Genomic DNA, 18,884 nt, shown 5'->3' with positions numbered 1-18,884 from the left:
TTAAAGGAAAGTAGGGCCAAAGCTAAATCAAGGAAGAATATTTTTAAGTCTGGAGAGATTTGAAAATCTTTATAGGTTGAGTGAAAGAGAGCTAGTAAATAGACGAGGGAAAATGGCAGGAGAGAGGCAATAAATAATTCATAGATCAGAGTTGTAGAGAAGAGCTGAATAGATCAAAAACACAAGCAGAAAGATTAGGCTTAAAAGTAAGGGAGGAGGGGGCTCATCAAGATTCACAGTGTCCCACTTTTATCTGTCTACTGTCTGTCTCAATCACCCCCTGGCCCCAGCCTTGTGTAAGGAAGCAGAACTACACCAACTGGTTCCCATTGCCACAGTGGCAACCTGAAGGACTGATTTTGGATTGAGGGACAAATTGTGAATGCATACAGTACATTTTTCCAGGGTGGAGCAAATTTTTTACATTCAGGGACACTTGAGTAGTTAAGTGTGTGACTTCATGATTAGGTTATGTTTTTTGTTGTTCATTTATTGACCATGTGGCCAAAGCCATGGAGGAGCTTTTGAGTCAGACATCTACTGTCACAGTGGCCTTGAGGGGCTAGTGGCAAATATCATCCCCACAGGTATCAGCATGATGGATCTGAGAGACTTCAGGATGACATATTCTTGGAGGTCACAGATGGCACGAATTCAGCAGAATTTGTTCTACATGTTGAGGTGGGTAGAAAGTTGCCTCCCTCGTTCATATGGAAGTAAAGCGTCTGGTTTGGAAGCCCTTTTTTTTTTTTTTGAGAATGAGAGAGAGAGAGGGAGAGAGAGCACGCAAGTGGGGTGGGGATGGGCAGAGGGAGAGGGAGAAAATCTTAAGCAGGCTCCACGCTCAGGGCAGAGCCTGTTGTGGGGCTCGATCCCACGACCCTGACATCAAGACCTGAGCCGAAATCAAGAGTCGGATGCTCAACCGACTGAGCCACCCAGGCCCCTGGTTTGGAAGCCTAAGAGTTCCTGATAGAACTTGAAACATGTGGACTTCAAGAGCATACCCTGCTATGTCTGAAGGTGTCAGGACAGGCAATAGACAGCAAAGTTATATTGGTTAAATGGGCATACTGCTTTCTCTTTCTAATCCATTTAAAGATTAAACCACTCGGACCTCAAACCCAGATACTTAATTTAAAAACCAGTTGGTTCTGTGTGTAAATTGATTCTAGTATTTTTGAACTGTAACACTCTGAGATATTTAGCAGCTGGCATCACTGGACTTTTCCCTCTTGTGTGGAAGAAGCCATGTCTCTGTGTGTGTGATGCCCCTTTATGAGTTCCCGTCCTATACACTCCTTTCTGAGATCTATTAGAAATGATTACGTTCCTCCTTTTGACAAATGCTGAAAAAAATCTGCACATTAAGGTTGATGGGAACCCCTGAGTTTCTCTGTTGTGTGACCACTTCAGCCAGTAAAAAAAAAAGTCACAGGATTTGCAGGTATTTATAGTTAATAACAAAGGAAGGTCTGCAGAAAGAATTATCATGCTCCTTTTACTTTTATCTGCCAAATTCTATTTCTGTTTGAATTTTGTCAGATCTTTATGATATGAAATTATAATTAGTGATAATGTGTTTGTATGACATTTTTATGGTTAATAATTAAGAATGATTACATCCACCTAGTATTTTTAAGAAGTAGAAGGAATTATCTCTGGCACAGGGCAGTAGAAGAGAAGGAATTAGCTCCATTTTATAGGCAAGAAAACTTAGGTTCAAGAAGTTTCCATGGCTTGCCCAAATCATTCCTTTGACTGTGTAAACAGTTTGTTTGTTGTTACTTTTTAGATAAAAGGGCGTGGCCCTTGGAAGCCAACCAGAAGTACAGGTAATTTTTGGACAATTATGTGTGATTGTTTTCTATCCAGGAAGAATGTTTTAAATTCTGTTGCCTTTGGACTTTATTATCCATTTGAAAGCTGAGGCTATTTTGTATTTTGTAAGGTGGTTATCATGGATGTATTGGTGACATTCATCAAATAGAGTCAAGAATAGTGATAGAGAGGGTCTTTAATGAATCCACTCAGAGGACTTGAACAAAGATATTGTTTCCTAATAAGCCAATAGAAAATAGAATAGAGTATGGCATACTTTTTTTTTTTACCTTTGATTAAATAAATCAGTCTGAATTTCTATTACCCCATCCCTCTACCCTTTAAAGGAAAATATGAAAGTAATTTCATGTATATTTTTTGTAGAGTTGTTAGCCTGTTTAAATAGCAGGGTATTCAGATCGTATATACATATTTACCTTCATTCATTTATTTACTCCATAAATATTTAAAAAGTGCCTTCTATAGGCCAGTTCCTATGCTAGCTGCTTGGGATATGATGATGAACATGACAAAGAAAGTCTCTGTTCTGTTAGAGATTATAGGCAGGGGATGAAGGCAGACATTAAATAGATTCTCACGGAAATAATTGATTAGTTAAAATGTGCCTGTGTTCTACAAATAAATGGGGTGCTAAAAGAGAGGAACGGTAGAAGTCCCTAATGAGTCTGAGTTGTCAAAGAAGTTTTCCCTGAAGAATCCATGTGTCATCTGAAGGAGAGAGTAGCCGAGCCAAGAGCTGAGGGCTGACCCTACAGAGCCGCGGGGCAGAGAGAACACGCAGAGACGGTGCAAAGATCGGACGTGGGAGGAACTCAGTGTCTTCTGGTGAAAAGGCAGTGGGGAGACAGAGGCACCCTATTGCATGAAACGAGGCCTAAGACATCCTTGGAGCAGCGCTAGGAAGCCGCTGAAGGTCCCCATAAGGCAGTGACTTGACGAAAGCCACATTTTAAAAGGTGAAACATTTACATGATCTGAAGAGAAACCAGAGTTAGGAAAGCCACATTTTAAAAAGATCCCTGTGGCTGAAGCGAGGGGGCAGGAAATGTGGGGTTGAGAGTATCCACAGGCCGGACTTGATAACTAAACGAGTAGCACACACACCAAGTTGCGACTGGACCTCAGAGGCAGATTGTCTTTCATTCCGATTTAAAAGACTTGCCTTTTGGGGGCACCTGGGTGGCTCAGTTGGTTCAGCCCCTGACTCTTGTTTTTAGCTCTGGTCAGGATCTCAGGGTCGTGAGATTGAGCCCCGAGTGGGGCTCCACGCTCAGTGTGGAGTCAGCTTGGGATTCCCTCTCCCTCTGTTGTGTGACCACCTCTGCCCTTCCCCCTGCTTGCGCGCTCTCTCTCTCTTTCTCAAATAAATAAATCTTTTTTAAAAATTAAAAAACAATAAAAGACTTGCCTTTTCAAGTGTCTGCATCATCCTGTTAGATTCGGAGAGCCAGAGTGGACCCATATTGCTCTTTTTTCCCCTTTCTACTTAGAGCTTTATTTTCATGACAATGAGAGAAAAATGTTTTGTCAAGTTGAAAGCCTGGGATTGATTTAATGGTTATAGAGTTTCAGAGTTAACTCAAAATGTTCGAAATAAGCTGCTGCTTATTCTAAGTTTGGAGAAACTTCCTGGGTGGCAGGAAGTTGAGGGTCGATGAAAGCTTTGTAATCGCCAAATAATTTGAAATATAAATAACTCTGATGTGGTAAATATAAATGCATCAGACCACAAGGACCAGATTTCCTCTGGAATATGTGTGAATATAACGAAGGAGGATAGGGACTTTAGTGAAGACTGCTTTGTATTACATTTATATTTTGTCTCTAGAAACAAATGAGAGCTTTGAGTCCCAAACCATAACCATATTCTTCCATTCCTACCTCAAATGCCTCTCATGTTGGCCATTTCTTACAAGATGGTTCATATGGGGAAAAGATACAGCCTGCTTGGCCAAATTCCATGGCTATTGTTTCTTGTGTCTGGAAGATCGAAAATGCCTGTCACTCCGACGATGAGCTATGGTTTACCAGTTGGGCAATTTGTCATTGCTTTCTTTTTTCTTGAAAACATGCATTTTTTCCCCCTAGGTATTCCCTGTAAATGATGAGCCACCAATCCTAAAGGCTGACCTCATCCCCATGATGCATTGCTCAGAGGGCGAAGAGGTGGTCATCACCTCTGAATACATTTTGGCTACTGATGTGGACAGTGATGACTTGAAGCTGATGTTTGTGATTGCTCGAGAGCCTCAGCATGGTGTGGTGAGGAAAGCTGGAGTCACAGTGGATCAGTTCTCTCAGGGAGATGTCATCTCAGGGGCTGTGACATACAAACACACGGGTGAGTGACCACACAGTGACCAGTGTGAGTGAGCAGATGCAAGCACCACCACAGAGTCGTAACCCCGCTCCTTGCTGGGGGCTCTGATAATCGAACAGTCTTAATGCTTGCTTCCTTTAAAAAAGAAGCAGCAGAAGCAGCAGTCTGTATCCCCTTTTGTAAGTATAAAAATCACCATATTTAGAGGGATTTCTGATCTCAGTAATGTAATGAATTTCAGAATGGCGAAGGAGCACGTATTATTGCTGCTTTGTTTCTGATGCTTCTGCCTTAGACCTTTAATTCACCCTGGGTTGTCTGCATTCCTTTTTGATCAATTTGAAGAAGACTTTATTTGACCATCACAGCTTTGGGATCCATACATCATAGCAGAAATGCCTGAAGTAAGCACCCTCCGATAATTATAATATTAATTTTAAGGGGCACTTGGCTGGCTCAGTTGGTAGAGCATGCGACTCTTGTTCTTGGGGTCATGAGTTCGAGCCACATGTTGGGCACAGATTACTTAATAAAAATAAAAAAAAAGTCTACTCGATCACCAGCTAGCTCCTAAGAAGTAACTTGTCTGCCTTTTGAGTTCCTGAAAAGCAAAGGTGATATCTTATGTTTTGTGTAGTGCCCACAGCATCAGTCAGCAGTGGACACAGATTAGCGATACAGTAAACGCTTATTTATTAGCTTCATTCTTTCATTTCTGAAATCACATTATATTGTTACCCAAATGCATTTGTTCCCCCTGTAAAATGTTCGAATAAGGAAAATATTAATTCAACATCTGTTCTCTGCAAGAGAGAGTACTGGGCATTGCAGGCTGCAAAGGAGTACAGTCCAGACTCAGCTGTGAAGGACTTTTAATGTAAATGGGTAGACGGACGCCCTCACATGCAAAGAGGACAGTATCCCATATCAGTACCTCATCGATCATTGCCCCTTGCACATCTTCTTATCTCTGGTTTGAGTGCACTTCCTCAGTAATAATACTGTATACTTCCCTAACCCCCTTTTACTGCTACTCGATTACAATTTCATGTGTCCTCATCCATATGCTGCTCTCATCTGTAGATTCTGTGGCAAGCAGGATGGGGTATAGAAGGCCAGGTGAGGGTGCAGGGAATAGGAGGTATCAGAATTCCAATCGCTTTCTTATTTGAGAACACAGGGAGGATACATCAGTGAGTGGGAGAGGGATCCCAGGGTGGGGGATTGAGATAGAGAAGGATGAATTTGGAAACGGGTGGGGGAGGTATGGTGAAATAGCATTTTTATATGTACTTTGGAAAATGATGATTTATTAGGATACCAGTTGTTTTATGGTCAATTAGTTAGTAGGCCACATTTTAATCGCTCCGCCGGACATCTTTTTTTTTAAAAAATGGTATCTCCTTATCTTCTTAAGTGTGTTTAGTCTTAGAAGGGGTTTCACTGCTTATTTTCCTGACCTGGGGAGCAGAGTCCACCTGCTCGATGCCCCTCAAGAGTCCACATCTAGGTGCTTCATTTTGATTTCCGCAATAGATCTCAGGTAGACTAGCAGAAAAGGGGCCACAGCCCAATGACTATTGGTCTGTGGGTTTTTACATAATTTTAACATCTGTGGTGGGCTAATGCAGCATAGATACATTAGGGGTGAGATGAAGCTGTCTTCTCTGCCAGTGCCTTGCTCCAAGTGCTAAACAACAGGTGTACATCTTTATAAATCCCTTTGGTGTGATAGCCACGTGAGGAAGTGTGAACTCATTTTTTTTTTCATAAGACCTAACAGGACACGAAGCAAATTACTTCAGATAGTTGGGTATTTTATTGTTGTTGTTGTGTTACTAAATTAGCAGAAACACTGCCAATTCGAAAGATGGTTTGTTATTTGAATGATATGTTTCCTGGTAACATTCTCCCAATGACTCAATTGGTAGTTCTTTAGCACTGTGTGGGAGAGAGTATAAAGAATCACAGTACTACAAGACCCGAAGTTTCAATGGCTCTGTTCTTGCCTCTGTCTGTTGATTATAAAGGCCACCTGAGGATAATTTTGTCACCATTATTTTAGTTGCTTTCCATGATGATACAAATAATACTACCTGCCCATTTCAAAAAAGAAAAAAACTTGGGAAGTGTGGAAAGCATAAAGAAATTTTGAAAAATCACCTACTTACTTCTCAAAAATGATCACTCTTAACATTTCAGTATTGCAGTACTTTTTCTTCCTTTTTTAAAAAAAGATTTATTTATCTATCTATTTATTTATTTATTTGAGAGAGTGAGGGAGGGAGAGAGAGAGAGAACACGAGGAGGGGGGTTGTGGAGAGAAAAGGGAGAGGAACAAGCAGACTCCCTGCTGGGCAGGGAGCCCAACGTGGGGCTTGATCCCAGGACTCCAGGATCATGACCTGAGCCGAAGGCAGATGCTTAACTGACTGAGCCACCCAGGTGCCCCTGTATTCCTTCTTCTAATCATAATTTTTTACATCGTTGCCGATCATGTTGTATGTGCAGTTTTGTTGATTACTTTTTTCATTGAGATTATCACCTAAAATGGTGATTCGTTATTAAATGTTATGAAGTTATTGTAAATGTAAGTTTTAAAAATCAAATAATATTTTATGATGTAAAATGACATTATTAACCTGCTCTTCTCCCAACATTAAGCATGAAGTCATTCAAAAAAACTTTGTAAAACAATGCTGGGGTTAACAGTTTTAAGTATAAATCATATCTTTAGACCATGCTCCATTCAAGGTAGAGAATTCTCTGCCCATGTTGTAGGCTTTTTTGTGACTAGATGTTCAGCCTGGTTTTCCAGCTTTTCTGTAAATGTAACGCTTCCATTATATTAAAACTATAGTTACTGAAGATACTATGTTTGCTTTTTTTTTTTTTCTTTTTTCTTTAAAAAAGCTGTCTACTCTTCCTGGAATGATTTTTCCACTTCTCTTCTTGGCTCCCTCTCCCCGCAGGTCCTCCTTCTTCCAACCCAGTTCTCTGCCTCATCTGCCTGGTAAACTACTCATCATTTAATGCTCAGTGTAAAGCAAGCAGAGACATCTGGAAAGACTTCTCTGACTCTCTCTGCCATGTGTGCCCTGCCCCCATGCCCCTGTCCACCAAAACTTTCATCTTTCTTCACCCTCAGCCCCTTGTACATATTCAGGCTGAGATACATGAATTTTCCATTTAACTGGTAAAATAATGACTTAACGGTGGCAGTTTCATATGGCTTGTCTTAGTACATACACACAACTGTGATATTCTATAACCAAACTGCGTTTATTTCTCGACCATTAGATTGTGTCAGTGCCTGACACATAATAGGTCTTTTGGCATTTGACATTCTTTTGAACTGTCTTTTGACGTTTTCATAATGTCTGCCTGATTCTCTGCTGGAGCACCCAGAACATTAATGATCACATAGAAGCCATTAAATAATATATATTAAGTGAATGAGGAATAAATGAGCTTTATGCCAATTTATTTTTTATAAATATGAATAGATAAGAAGCATCTTATTTTTTACTGCTCCTAAAGTTAAAGGCTGATTATTAATCCTAATTCTCTCCACGTCAACTTTATTTTTTCCTATGAGCCCAGTTTTGTCATTCTTCAATCATTTGACTGCTCAGTAATATCATCTCTTGATTTTCCTTGTCATTAAGTGGGTAGAATAATGCCAAGCACAGTACTGTGTAGATTTGACCAACGTGTCTTGTGAAAAGAGATGACTTCCCTGATCTTTTGTGCTCTCGTCTCATGAAAACTCAAACAAAATAGCTGCCCTCTTGGTGCTTTCAAGATGATGCATGAGAATTACCAAAAGCACATCTGCAGAACTTTTATGTCCTCTGGATAGTCGACCTACCTCCGTGCTGTTAGTAACCCAAGAGCAGATCGGCCAGTTTGCTGATAAACTGTCTAATCTGACATTTTTTTCCCTTCTTCCTCTCACTGCTTCAGTTGGGGCCATATTAAATCCCATATGCATAGCCCTAAAGAGTAAAAGGAGAACAAAAATAAATGCCACTTTTTCCCCATGTCCTGTTGCTATTTTGCTAACGTTGGCTATTATATAATGAGGAAAATATTGAAACGAATGACAAAAATGTGGCTTGTCTTTCTATTTCACCTTCCCAGCTTCTTCTGTTTCTCCTCACTGTGGTGGTGTGGTTGATGGTTGTTCATTTAAGGTAGTTAATGTAAATGGGAAGACAATGCAGTTGGAAGGACAAGGGTGCCTTCTGCTCTCCCTGAGGTTGGTCCTAACACTAAACAATTAGGCAGGAAGAATGAAACCATCACTAGTCAAGCTTTGTGCCTCTCCCTTGTTCATTTGTGAACTGTCAGACCCTTGTTAGCCCCTTTTGCCCCTCCTTGTGGTGAGAGATGGCTGTCAAGGATTTCACCAGAGGCAACAGACGGGCAAGCATTTTTTCGTTATTTTCATGACTATTTCCTTTCATAGTGATAAAACTGAGTTTTACATGTTAGCGACCTAAGATCCTTTCCTCGCCACTCTTGCTTATAGAAGAGGTGTAGGTAGATTTCATCTTAGTATTCTCTACTTTTAAAAAGTCAGGTTTCAGCTATAGTTGTGTCTTCCAGGTGGTGAGATTGGCCTGGTGCCTTGTTTTGATGCCATTACATTGGTGGTTTCGGATGGAGAAGCTGGCCCTTCTGTGAATGGCTGTTGCTACAATGGGCCTCATCCATCTGTTCCTCTTCATGAGTCCTTTCCAGTGTATGACCTCAATATCACGGTACATCCAGTGGACAACCAATCACCTTCAATTGCAATAGGTGACCATGTTTTTTTCTATTATAGTTCCATTATCTCATCTCCTGTCATACCTGTGGTTTAGTGAAATAATGCACTTGAATTATAGTTAAAATGGAAAACTACCATGCAGAATTGCCTGCGAGAATTGCCTCCACACCACTTATGGAAAACTCCATATTTATAAAAGATTACAAGGCAAAAGAATTTATTTGTTTAAAAATGTGGGTGATTCTGTATGGAGAGAGAATGCAAGTGTGTTTGCAAGTGAGTGAGTGTGTGTGTGTTGGGATGAAGACAACACTGGAATCCTCAAATATTCTGGTTTTATTTCACGTGGGAAAATATCATTAGCCTGCTGGAGAGAGAGTAATTTATTTTATCCATAATAATTTCTATTAGAGCAGAATGAAAATACCAGAGACCATTTATATACCTTTAACCTTATTTGCTTTTTAGAAAGTCATAGCTTAAAAGGCATTATGTATATGTTCTGTCTCTTAGAAAAAAAAATACAAGCATATGTATGGATGTTATTGTAATTTGCAAACTATCTCCCAAGCAATGTTCTGGAAAGGAAGCATTATCCCTGCAGAATAATTAAGCACCAAGGCATGAAAAAATGTTCGTTATGAGCAATTCATAATAGCTTGCAGGCAATTAACGCTCTGACAAACAGAGGTAACAACTGATCTTGAAGAGTACATAAACTACATTTAGTGGCTTATCATTAAAACAGTTTGGCAATTCTTATTTTCATTTGTCACTTCTATAGAGACACAAGGGAAATCAGAGTTCCTTGAGAATGACTAAAGGGCTGTGCTAGAGCATTTAGTATTTCTGCTGTCTTTCCATTATTGTCTGGCTTGCTTGTACAAGAAAAAAAATATAATTCCACAAGTCAAATTAAATTCCACCCATTACCCCTGAATATTTTCACTGTAAGGAGAAATTATGCCAAAGGAAATGAACATCTCCCATGGAAGTATATTTGCATATGGGCGGCTTCTCTGAATTGGAATTGCAATCACTCCCTTTTGTCTTCGCTATTCTGATTAGAGGATTTCACGCTAAGTCATAAGTGCGTTGTTGTTTGCATGCAGGTACCATGTTCGTGGTAGATGAGGGTTTCTCTGCAGCCGTTACCATTAACCATTTGTCTGCCACTGACCCTGACACTGCAGCAGACGACTTGGAATTTGTTTTGGTTTCTCCTCCCCAGTTTGGCTACCTTGAGAACACGCTTCCTTCGGCAGGTTTTGAAAAAAGCAATATGGGCATAAGCATAGGTGAGTCATGGCTTCCTGATCGGTGATAACTTGCCTAGGTCTATGGATCCGACCGGCCAGATCATGCTTAATGACTGAGTAGGAACTTCAGAAAGGTTCAAAGCACTACGTACACTCAAAGAATTATTATTATAGTGAATACTTTTGAATATTATTGTTTTTCATTTTAATTTTCTGTTTTGAATTGCCCCACATATGGGAGTTTACTTCAAACTAAATGGAAATTTCACTTATGAAAACTGTAAGAATAAATATGTAAGAAAGAATGTTTTAAAAGACCTTCAGAGCAACACAGAATACTGTGATAGAATAAATCTGGTGGGAGCTTATAGATCTCCTTCTCTTAATCTTTTAGCACTTTTAATAGACATTGGCAGAAAAGATTAGGATGTGTATCATGGATGTAACAGAGAGAGCCTGAAATGTTGAAGGTGATGACTTTAAATTTTGGAACCAAAATGTATCTCAGATATTTAAGTAGCCCTTGTGTTTTAGGCAGTAACAACTGAAACAAAAACAGACACCCAAATCAAAATTATTCAAATGCAACACTTTATTTATTTATTCAAAGACAACACCTTAGAAATAAATGAACTAGATGATTCTTTAAGCATCTTTTGGGGCATATCCAGTTTAAAGGTTTAAGATTAATTGAATTAATAGAATGACTGATTGGATAGAAAAAAACAAGACCCAACTACACGCTGCCTACAAGAGACTAATGTCAGCTTCAAGGACACACATAGGCTCAAAATGAAGGGGTGAAAAAAAATATTTCATGCAAATGGAAACCAAAAGAGAGAAGGGGTACTTATAACAGATAAAATGGACTTTATGTCAAAACTATAACAAGAGACATAGGTTACTGTAAAATGATAAAGGGGTCAATTCATCAAGAGAATATAACAATTGTAAAATTATATGCACACAAATTGGAGCACCTTAAAATATTAAGCATATGCTAACAGATCTGAAGGAAGTAATGACAACAATGCAATAATAGTAGGGGACTTCAGTACTCCACTCTCAACAGTGGATAGATCATCTGCCGGAAAAATCAACAAGGGAGCAGTGGACTTAAATTGTATATTAGACCAAATGAACCCAGTAGACATATACAGTACATTCCATCCAACAAAAGCAGAATACACATTTTTCTCAAGTATGTGTGGAACCTTCTCCAGGATAGATCATATGATACATCACAAAACAAGTCTTAGCAAATTTTAAAAGAGTGAAATCATACCAACTATCTTTTCTGACCACAATGGTATGAAATTAAAATCAGTAACAGAAGGAAAAGTAGAAAATTCACACATGTGTGTAATTTAAGATACTCCTGAGCAACCAGTGGGTCAAAGATGAAATTTTTAAAAATCCTGAATTCTTATCACAGGAAAATTTCTTTTCCTTTTTTTTCTTTCTTTTTTAAATCATATCTATATGAGAAGATGGATGTTAGCTGAACCTATTGTAATCAGTTCACAATATATGTAAATCAGACCATCATGCTCTACACCTTAAATTTACACAGTGATGTATGTCAATTATTTCTTAATAAAACTGTAAGAAAATAAATAAAATCTTGAAACAAAAATGGAAACACAACATACCAAAATATCTAAGATGCAGCAAAAGCAATGCTAAGAGGGAAGCTTATAGTGACAAATGCTTCCATTAAAAAAGAAAAAAAAAGATCTCAAATAAACAACCTAACTTTATAACTCAAGGAACTAGAAAAATTAAGAAAATAAGCCCAAAGTTAGCAGAAAGAAGGAGGCAACAAAGATCACAGTAAAAATAAGTGAAATAGAGATTGGAAAAACAGTAGAAAAGATTGATGAAACTAGGACATGGTCTTTCAAAAGGATAAACAACATTGGCATACCTTCACCTAGACTTACCATGAAAAAGAGAGGACTTAAATAAATAAAACTTGAAATGAAAGAAGAGATAATACAACTGATATCACAGGTATACAGAGGATCATAAGAGACTACTATGAACAATTATACATCAACCAACTAGACAACCTAAAAGAAATGGATAAATTCCTAGAATCATACAATCTACCAGGTCTGAATCATGAACTAGAAACCCTGAATAGACCAATAATAAGTAAGGAGATTTAATCAGTAATTCAAAACCTCTAACAAAGAAAAGCCCAGGACCAGATGTCTTTACAGGTTCTATCAAATTTTTAAAGAAGAATTAACATTATTGTTAAACTCTTGCAAAAAATTGAATAGGAGGAAAACTCCCAAACTCATTTTATAAGACCAGAATTACCCTGATACCAAAGCCAGGTAAGGATACTATGAAAAAAAAACAACAACAAAAAGCCACAGACCAATATCCCTGAAGAATATAGATGCAAAAATTCCCCACAAAATATTAACAAACTGAATTCAGTAGCACATTAAAAGAATCATACACCATGATCAAAAGGAAATTATACCTGGGATGCAAGGATGGTCAACATATGCCAGTCAATAAATGTGATACACCACATTGATAGAAAAGACAAAAATTCTGTGATCATCTCTACAGATATTAAAAAAGCTTTTGACAAAATTCAACAATGTTTTATGATAAAAACTCTCAACAAATTGGGTATAGAAATAATGTATCTTGACATAAAAAAGAAAAAGAAGAAGATAACAGGAGAGGAAGAAAAGGGGAGTATGTCAGAGGGGGAGACAAACCATGAGAGATGATGGACTCTGAAAAACAAACTGAGGGTTCTAGAGGGGAGGGGGGTAGGGGGATGGGTTATCCTGGTGATGGGTATTGAGGAGGGCACGTTCTGCATGGAGCACTGGGTGTTATGAACAAACAATGAATCATGGAACACTGCACCAAAAACTAATGATGTAATATATGGTGATTAACATAACAATAACAAATTAAAAAAAAAAGAAAAAAAAAGCCATATATGACGAATTCACAACTAGCATCATACTCAACAGTGAAAAGTTAAAAACTTACTCTCTAAGATAAGGACCAAAACAAGTGTGCCCACTCCTTCCATTCCTATTCAACATAGTATTGAAAGTCCCAGCCAGAGTAATTAGGCAAGGAAAAGAAATAAAAGACATAAAAATAAAAGGAAGAAGTAAAATTGGCTCTGTTTGGGGATGATGTTATACGTAAAAATTTTTTAAAGGTTTCACCAAAAAACTGTTAGAACAAGTCAGCAAATTAAGTACTTTTAGGATACCAAATGAACATAAAACGATCAGTTGTATTTCTGTACATCAATGATGAACTACCGGAAAAAGAAATAAAATTATTTCATTTACAATAGCATCAAAAACAATAAAATACTTAGGAATAAGTTTAACCAAGGGAAGTGAAAGATTTATACACCAAAAACTGGAAGACATAGACTTGAAATCTTGATGGAAGAAATTGAAAAAGACACAAACAAATGGAAAGATATATTCGTGAATCAAAAGTGTTAATGTTGTAGCTTTGCGCAGTGGCAGTATCGTAGCCAATGAGGTTTATCTGAGGCGCGATTATTGCTAATTGAAAAGTGTTAATGTTGTTAAAATGTCCATACTACCCAAAGCCATACTACCCATTCAAGGTAATCACTATCAGAATTCAAATGACATTTTTCACAGAAATAGAAAAATCAGTCCTAAAATTTCTATGGAACCTTGAGTAGCCAAAGCAATCTTGAGAAAGAACAAAGCTGGAGTCGTCATGTTTTCTGATTTCAAATTATATTACAAAGCTATAGTAATTAAAACTGGTGTTGGCATAAAAACAGGCATGTAGCTCCATAGAACAGTATAGAGAGCTCAGAAGTAAGTCCACTCATATATGGTCATTTAATTTATGACAAAGGAGCCAAGAATATACAATGGGAAAAGGACAATAAATGGTGTTGGGAAAACTGGACAGCCATAGGCAAAAGAATGAAAATGCACCATTATCTTACACCATGCAAAAAAAATGAACTCAAAATAGATTAAAGACTTGAATGTAAAACCCAAGATCATAAAACTACAAGAAGACATAGGTGGTAAACTCCTTGACATTCATCTTGTCAGTGTTTTTTTGGATTTGACACCAAAAGCAAAGGCAACAAGTGCAAAAATCAATGAAGTAAGTAAGACCATATCAGACTAAAAAACTTCTACAGAGCAAAAGAAACAATCAACAAAATGGAAAGGCAACTGTGGAATAGGAGAAAATATTTGTAAACCACATTTCTGATAAGGGATTAATACCTAAAATGTATAAGGTACTCTTACAGCTTAATAGCAAAGGAGCCCAAATAATCTGATTTAAAAATGGGCAGAAGACTTGAATAAACATTTCTCCAAAGAAGACAAACAAATGGCAAACAGGTATGTGAAAAGGTGCTCAACATCACTCATCATCAGGGAAATGCCAATCTAAACCACAAAGATGTATCACCTCCCATCTGTTAGAACAGCCCTTATCAAAAAGACAAGAGTAACAAATGCTGGCGAGGATGCGAAGAAAAGGTAACATTGTGCACTGTTGGTGGGTATGTAAATTGGCACAGCCACTAAGGAGGTTCTTCAAAAAATTAAAAATAGAACTACCATGTGATCCAGCAATCCCACTTCTGGGTATATATCCAAAGGAAATGAAAACAGGATATCAAAGAAATATCGATACTCCCATGTTCATTGCACCGTTATTCACAATAGCCAACACATGGAAACAACCTAAGGGTCCACTGATGGATGAATGGATAAAGAAAATGTGATGTAAATACATAACAGAATATTATTCAGCCATGACAAGAAGGAAATCCTGCCATTTGCAACAACATATATGGACCTTGACGGCATTATGCTAAGTGAAATACATTAGGGAAAGACAAATACTGTATGATCTCACTTATATGTGGAATCTAAGACCATTGAACTGATAGAAACAGAGTAGAATAGTGGTTACCAGGGGCTGAAGGGTGGGAGAAATGGAGAGTTGCTGGTTGAAGGGTACAAACTTTTAGTTATAAGATGAATAATTTCCAGGAAGCTAAGGTACAGCATGGTGACTATAATTAATGCTATATTGTATACTTGAAAGTTGATTTGAGAGTAGAATTTTAATGTTCTCACTATAAAGACTACAAAATGGTAATCACGTGAGGTGGGTAATGTGTTAACTAAATCTTAAACTTACAATGCTATATGTCAGTTATATCTCAGTAAAGCTGGGGGGAAAAGATTTATTGCATTAAAGGTACGCAGTTTGGCTTGTGACTTAATGCTCAACATAGAGCATTTTTCTCTTTTGATTTAGGGCAATGTCAGAATACCAAAACAGCAGGTCAGTTAATTCCATTCAATCCAACCAGTCGTTTGATGTGTACGTCAAGTAGGCAGATGGTTGACTGACTCTTGTTTTGCCTTTGTATGAAAGAGATAGTCTCTTTCTTACTCAAGCATGCCAAGAACTATTTATATGGGAGCAGTAGTTTTAATCAAGGGAAGGTCTCTCTTACCTTTATTCCAACTATATAAAGAACAGTCATGAAGTCCCTACACATTCTGGTTAGCAGTTATCCCCCTTCTGTTCTCTGTGCAAATTGTAATCCTTCCTTATGATTTATGGATATCTGTTTTTATGTTGATGGCTGACAGACATTATAGCAACCCCTGATAGCTGATTCTTAGGTCAACTGCCATGATCTCTTATTTGCTTTTCTGAGAAATAAGCTATTGGGTTAAGGATTAAGAACCAGGAGCTTGGAAAAAAAATGTTTTTCTTATTTACCTGCTCCATGTTGGTGTGTTCTAGCTTCGTTCCGGTGGAAAGACATGAAGGCTTTGCATATTAACTATGTGCAGGCCAAGCATCTGAGGATGGAACCAACAGCTGACCAGTTCATGGTGTATGTCACAGATGGGAAGCGACGCTCCTTGGAGATACCATTTTACGTTATCATCAACCCCACGAATGATGAAGCTCCTGACTTTGTAGTGCAGAATATTACTGTAAGAAAGATAACGGAATTTTCAATTTCTTTTTTTTTTTTTATCATTTTCTGATTTTATTTTCACCTAGTTCATTTACATTGGTCCAGATGCACTTAATACACTAAGTTGATAAGGAATGGGGAGAACAGTAACCTATATTATAGAATGCAATTACTTGAAAAATATTCTAATAATGATGGTAATGATTATAATTGTAAACGTAGAGACTTGCATGGTTGCAATTATAGTTGCATAGATATAGGATGGAGTGCTTACTAGGCTGTAGGTAGTATTTTGAGTCCTTTACATGTGCTCATGTAAAGGCTTACAAGGCTTTTAGGGTGATGGTATTATTATTGCCTTTTAGTAACTGAAAAAATGAGGCACAGAGAAGTTAACTGAGTGGCTCAACATCACAGAGCTTGGAAATAGGTGGCACATAGGGAATGGTACATTGGGGATTTGCACCCAGGCACTTTGATTCCATAGCATGCCCTCTTAACCTATGCTATAATGACAAGGACTCTTAATTCATATATATTAAGGCATCTTTTTATATAGATTTTTTAAAGACTTATTTATTTTGGGAGAGAGCACATGAGCAGGGGGGCAGAGGGAGAGGCAGAGAGAGAATCCTCAGGCAGACTCTGAGCTGAGTACAGAGCCTGATGGGGGGCTCGATCTCACTACCCCGAGATCATGACCTGAGCCGAAACCAAGAGTTGGACACTTAACTGACTGAGCCACCCAGGCGCTTCTTTATATAGCTATTTATAAAGATAGATGAAATGAAAAAAATACAATTTGAATCATTCTTTTTATGTAGTTTTAGAACTATTTTTATATGATAATGTGTTAGTTTTATTTAAAAATTCAGATAGACAGTTAAAATGGCCATAAATATCTCTCCTCAGATAACACCTGTTGTCTTTAAAAATATAGTAATAAAAATATGTAGTTATACAAGTTAGAATATTAAGAAACATACATAATGAAATATGAAATATGACAGTCTCCCTCTTAAACAGCCTTTACCTATAGCCACTGCCCATTGATTTTTTTTTAGTATTTCCTCAAAAATAATTTGTGCACATGCCAGTGATGTGTGTTTGTATGTATGTGTGTGTATATATATGTTATATATATGCAATTTTGCTGTATTTACTTATAAATCAGGGATCATATTATACCTCCTACTCTCCACTTCTTAAAAAAACCTAATTATGTGTTTTGAAAACCTTTTCACATCAGCATATAATCTTTTATTTTCTTTAAATTTTTTTATTGTTATGTTAATCACCATACATTACATCATTAGTTTTTGATGTAGTGTTCCATGATTCATTGTTTGTGCTTAACACCCAGTGCTCCACGCAGAATGTGCCCTCTTTAATACCCATCACCAGGCTAACCCACCCCTCCTCCCCTCTAGAACCCTCAGTTTGATTTTCAGAGTCCATCGTCTCTCATGGTTCGTCTCCCCCTCCGATTTACCCCCCTTCATTCTTCCCCTCTTGCTTCTTCTTTTTTTTCTTAACATATATTGCATTATTTGTTTCAGAGGTACAGATCTGTGATCCAGCAGTCTTGCACAATTCACAGCACTCACCATAGCACATACCCTCCCCACTGTCTATCACCCAGCCACCCCATCCCTCCCACCCCCCACCACTCCCGCAACCCTCAGTTTGTTTCCTGAGATTAAGAATTCCTCATATCAGTGAGGTCATATGATACATGTCTTTCTCTGACTGACTTATTTCACTCAGCATAACACCCTCCAGTTCCATCCACGTCATTAAAAAATGGCAAGATCTCATTCCTTTTGATGGCTGCATAATATTCCATTGTGTATATATACCACTTCTTCTTTATCCATTCATCTGTCGACGGACATCTTGGCGCTTTCCACAGTTTGGCTATTGTGGACATTGCTGCTATAAACATCAGGGTGCATGTACCCCTTCAGATCCCTACATTTGTATCTTTGGGGTAAATACCCAGTAGTGCAATTGCTGGATCGTATGGTAGCTCTATTTTCAACTTTTTGGGGAACCTCCATCCTGTTTTCCAGAGTGGGTACACCAGCTTGCATTCCTGCCAACAGTGTAGGAGGGTTCCCCTTTCTCCGCATCCCTGCCAACATCTGTCATCTCCTGACTTGTTAATTTTAGCCATTCTGACTGGTGTGAGGGGGTATCTCATTGAGGTTTTGAATTGGATTTCTCTGATGCCAAGAGATGTTGAGCAATTTTTCATGTGTCTGTTGGCCAATTGGATGTCTTTGGAAAAATGTCTGTTCATGTCTTCTGCCCATTTCTTGATTAGATTATTTGTTCTTTGGGTGTTGAGTTTGATAAGTTCTTTATAGATTTTGGATACTAGCCCTTTATCTGATATGTCATTTACAAATATTTTCTCCCATTCTGTCAGTTGTCTTTTGGTTTTGTGGACTGTTTCTTTTGCTGTGCAAAAGGTTTTTATCTTGATGAAATCCCAATAGTTCATTTTTGCCCTTGCTTCCCTTGCCTTTGGCGATGTTTCTAGGAAGAAGTTGCTGCGGCTGAGGTCGAAGAGGTTGCTGCCTGTGTTCTCCTTTAGGATTTCGATGGACTCCTGTCTCACATTTAGGTCTTTCAGCCATTTTGAGTCTGTTTTTGTGTGTGGTGTAAGGAAATGGT

General features: G+C 38.1%; 1 protein-coding gene and 1 pseudogene across 9 annotated transcripts in view; both read left to right on the top strand.

Annotated features, from left to right (window-relative positions):
* Positions 1 to 18,884, top strand: part of FREM1 (FRAS1 related extracellular matrix 1) — a 182,671-nt gene that overhangs the window by 81,840 nt on the left and 81,947 nt on the right. For all 9 annotated transcript variants that reach the window (XR_012374776.1, XM_073880813.1, XM_025887859.2 and 6 more), the window contains 5 exons: positions 588 to 681; positions 3,931 to 4,183; positions 8,774 to 8,968; positions 10,049 to 10,234; positions 16,025 to 16,221. Coding sequence is in view for 8 of the 9 variants with exons in the window: in XM_073880813.1 (XP_073736914.1) it covers positions 588 to 681; positions 3,931 to 4,183; positions 8,774 to 8,968; positions 10,049 to 10,234; positions 16,025 to 16,221 (925 nt within the window). In the remaining variant the exon portion in view is untranslated. The remainder of the gene's footprint in view (positions 1 to 587; positions 682 to 3,930; positions 4,184 to 8,773; positions 8,969 to 10,048; positions 10,235 to 16,024; positions 16,222 to 18,884) is intronic.
* On the top strand, positions 13,705 to 13,783 carry LOC112836307 (U4 spliceosomal RNA; annotated as a pseudogene).

Source organism: Callorhinus ursinus, unplaced genomic scaffold (assembly GCF_003265705.2).
Source record: "Callorhinus ursinus isolate GAN/ISIS: 27379988/994484 unplaced genomic scaffold, GSC_fseal_2.0 scaffold39, whole genome shotgun sequence".
NCBI lineage: Eukaryota > Metazoa > Chordata > Mammalia > Carnivora > Otariidae > Callorhinus > Callorhinus ursinus.
The sequence above is the reverse complement of the archived record's forward strand: the minus strand, read 5'-3'. Positions and strand labels throughout refer to the sequence as shown.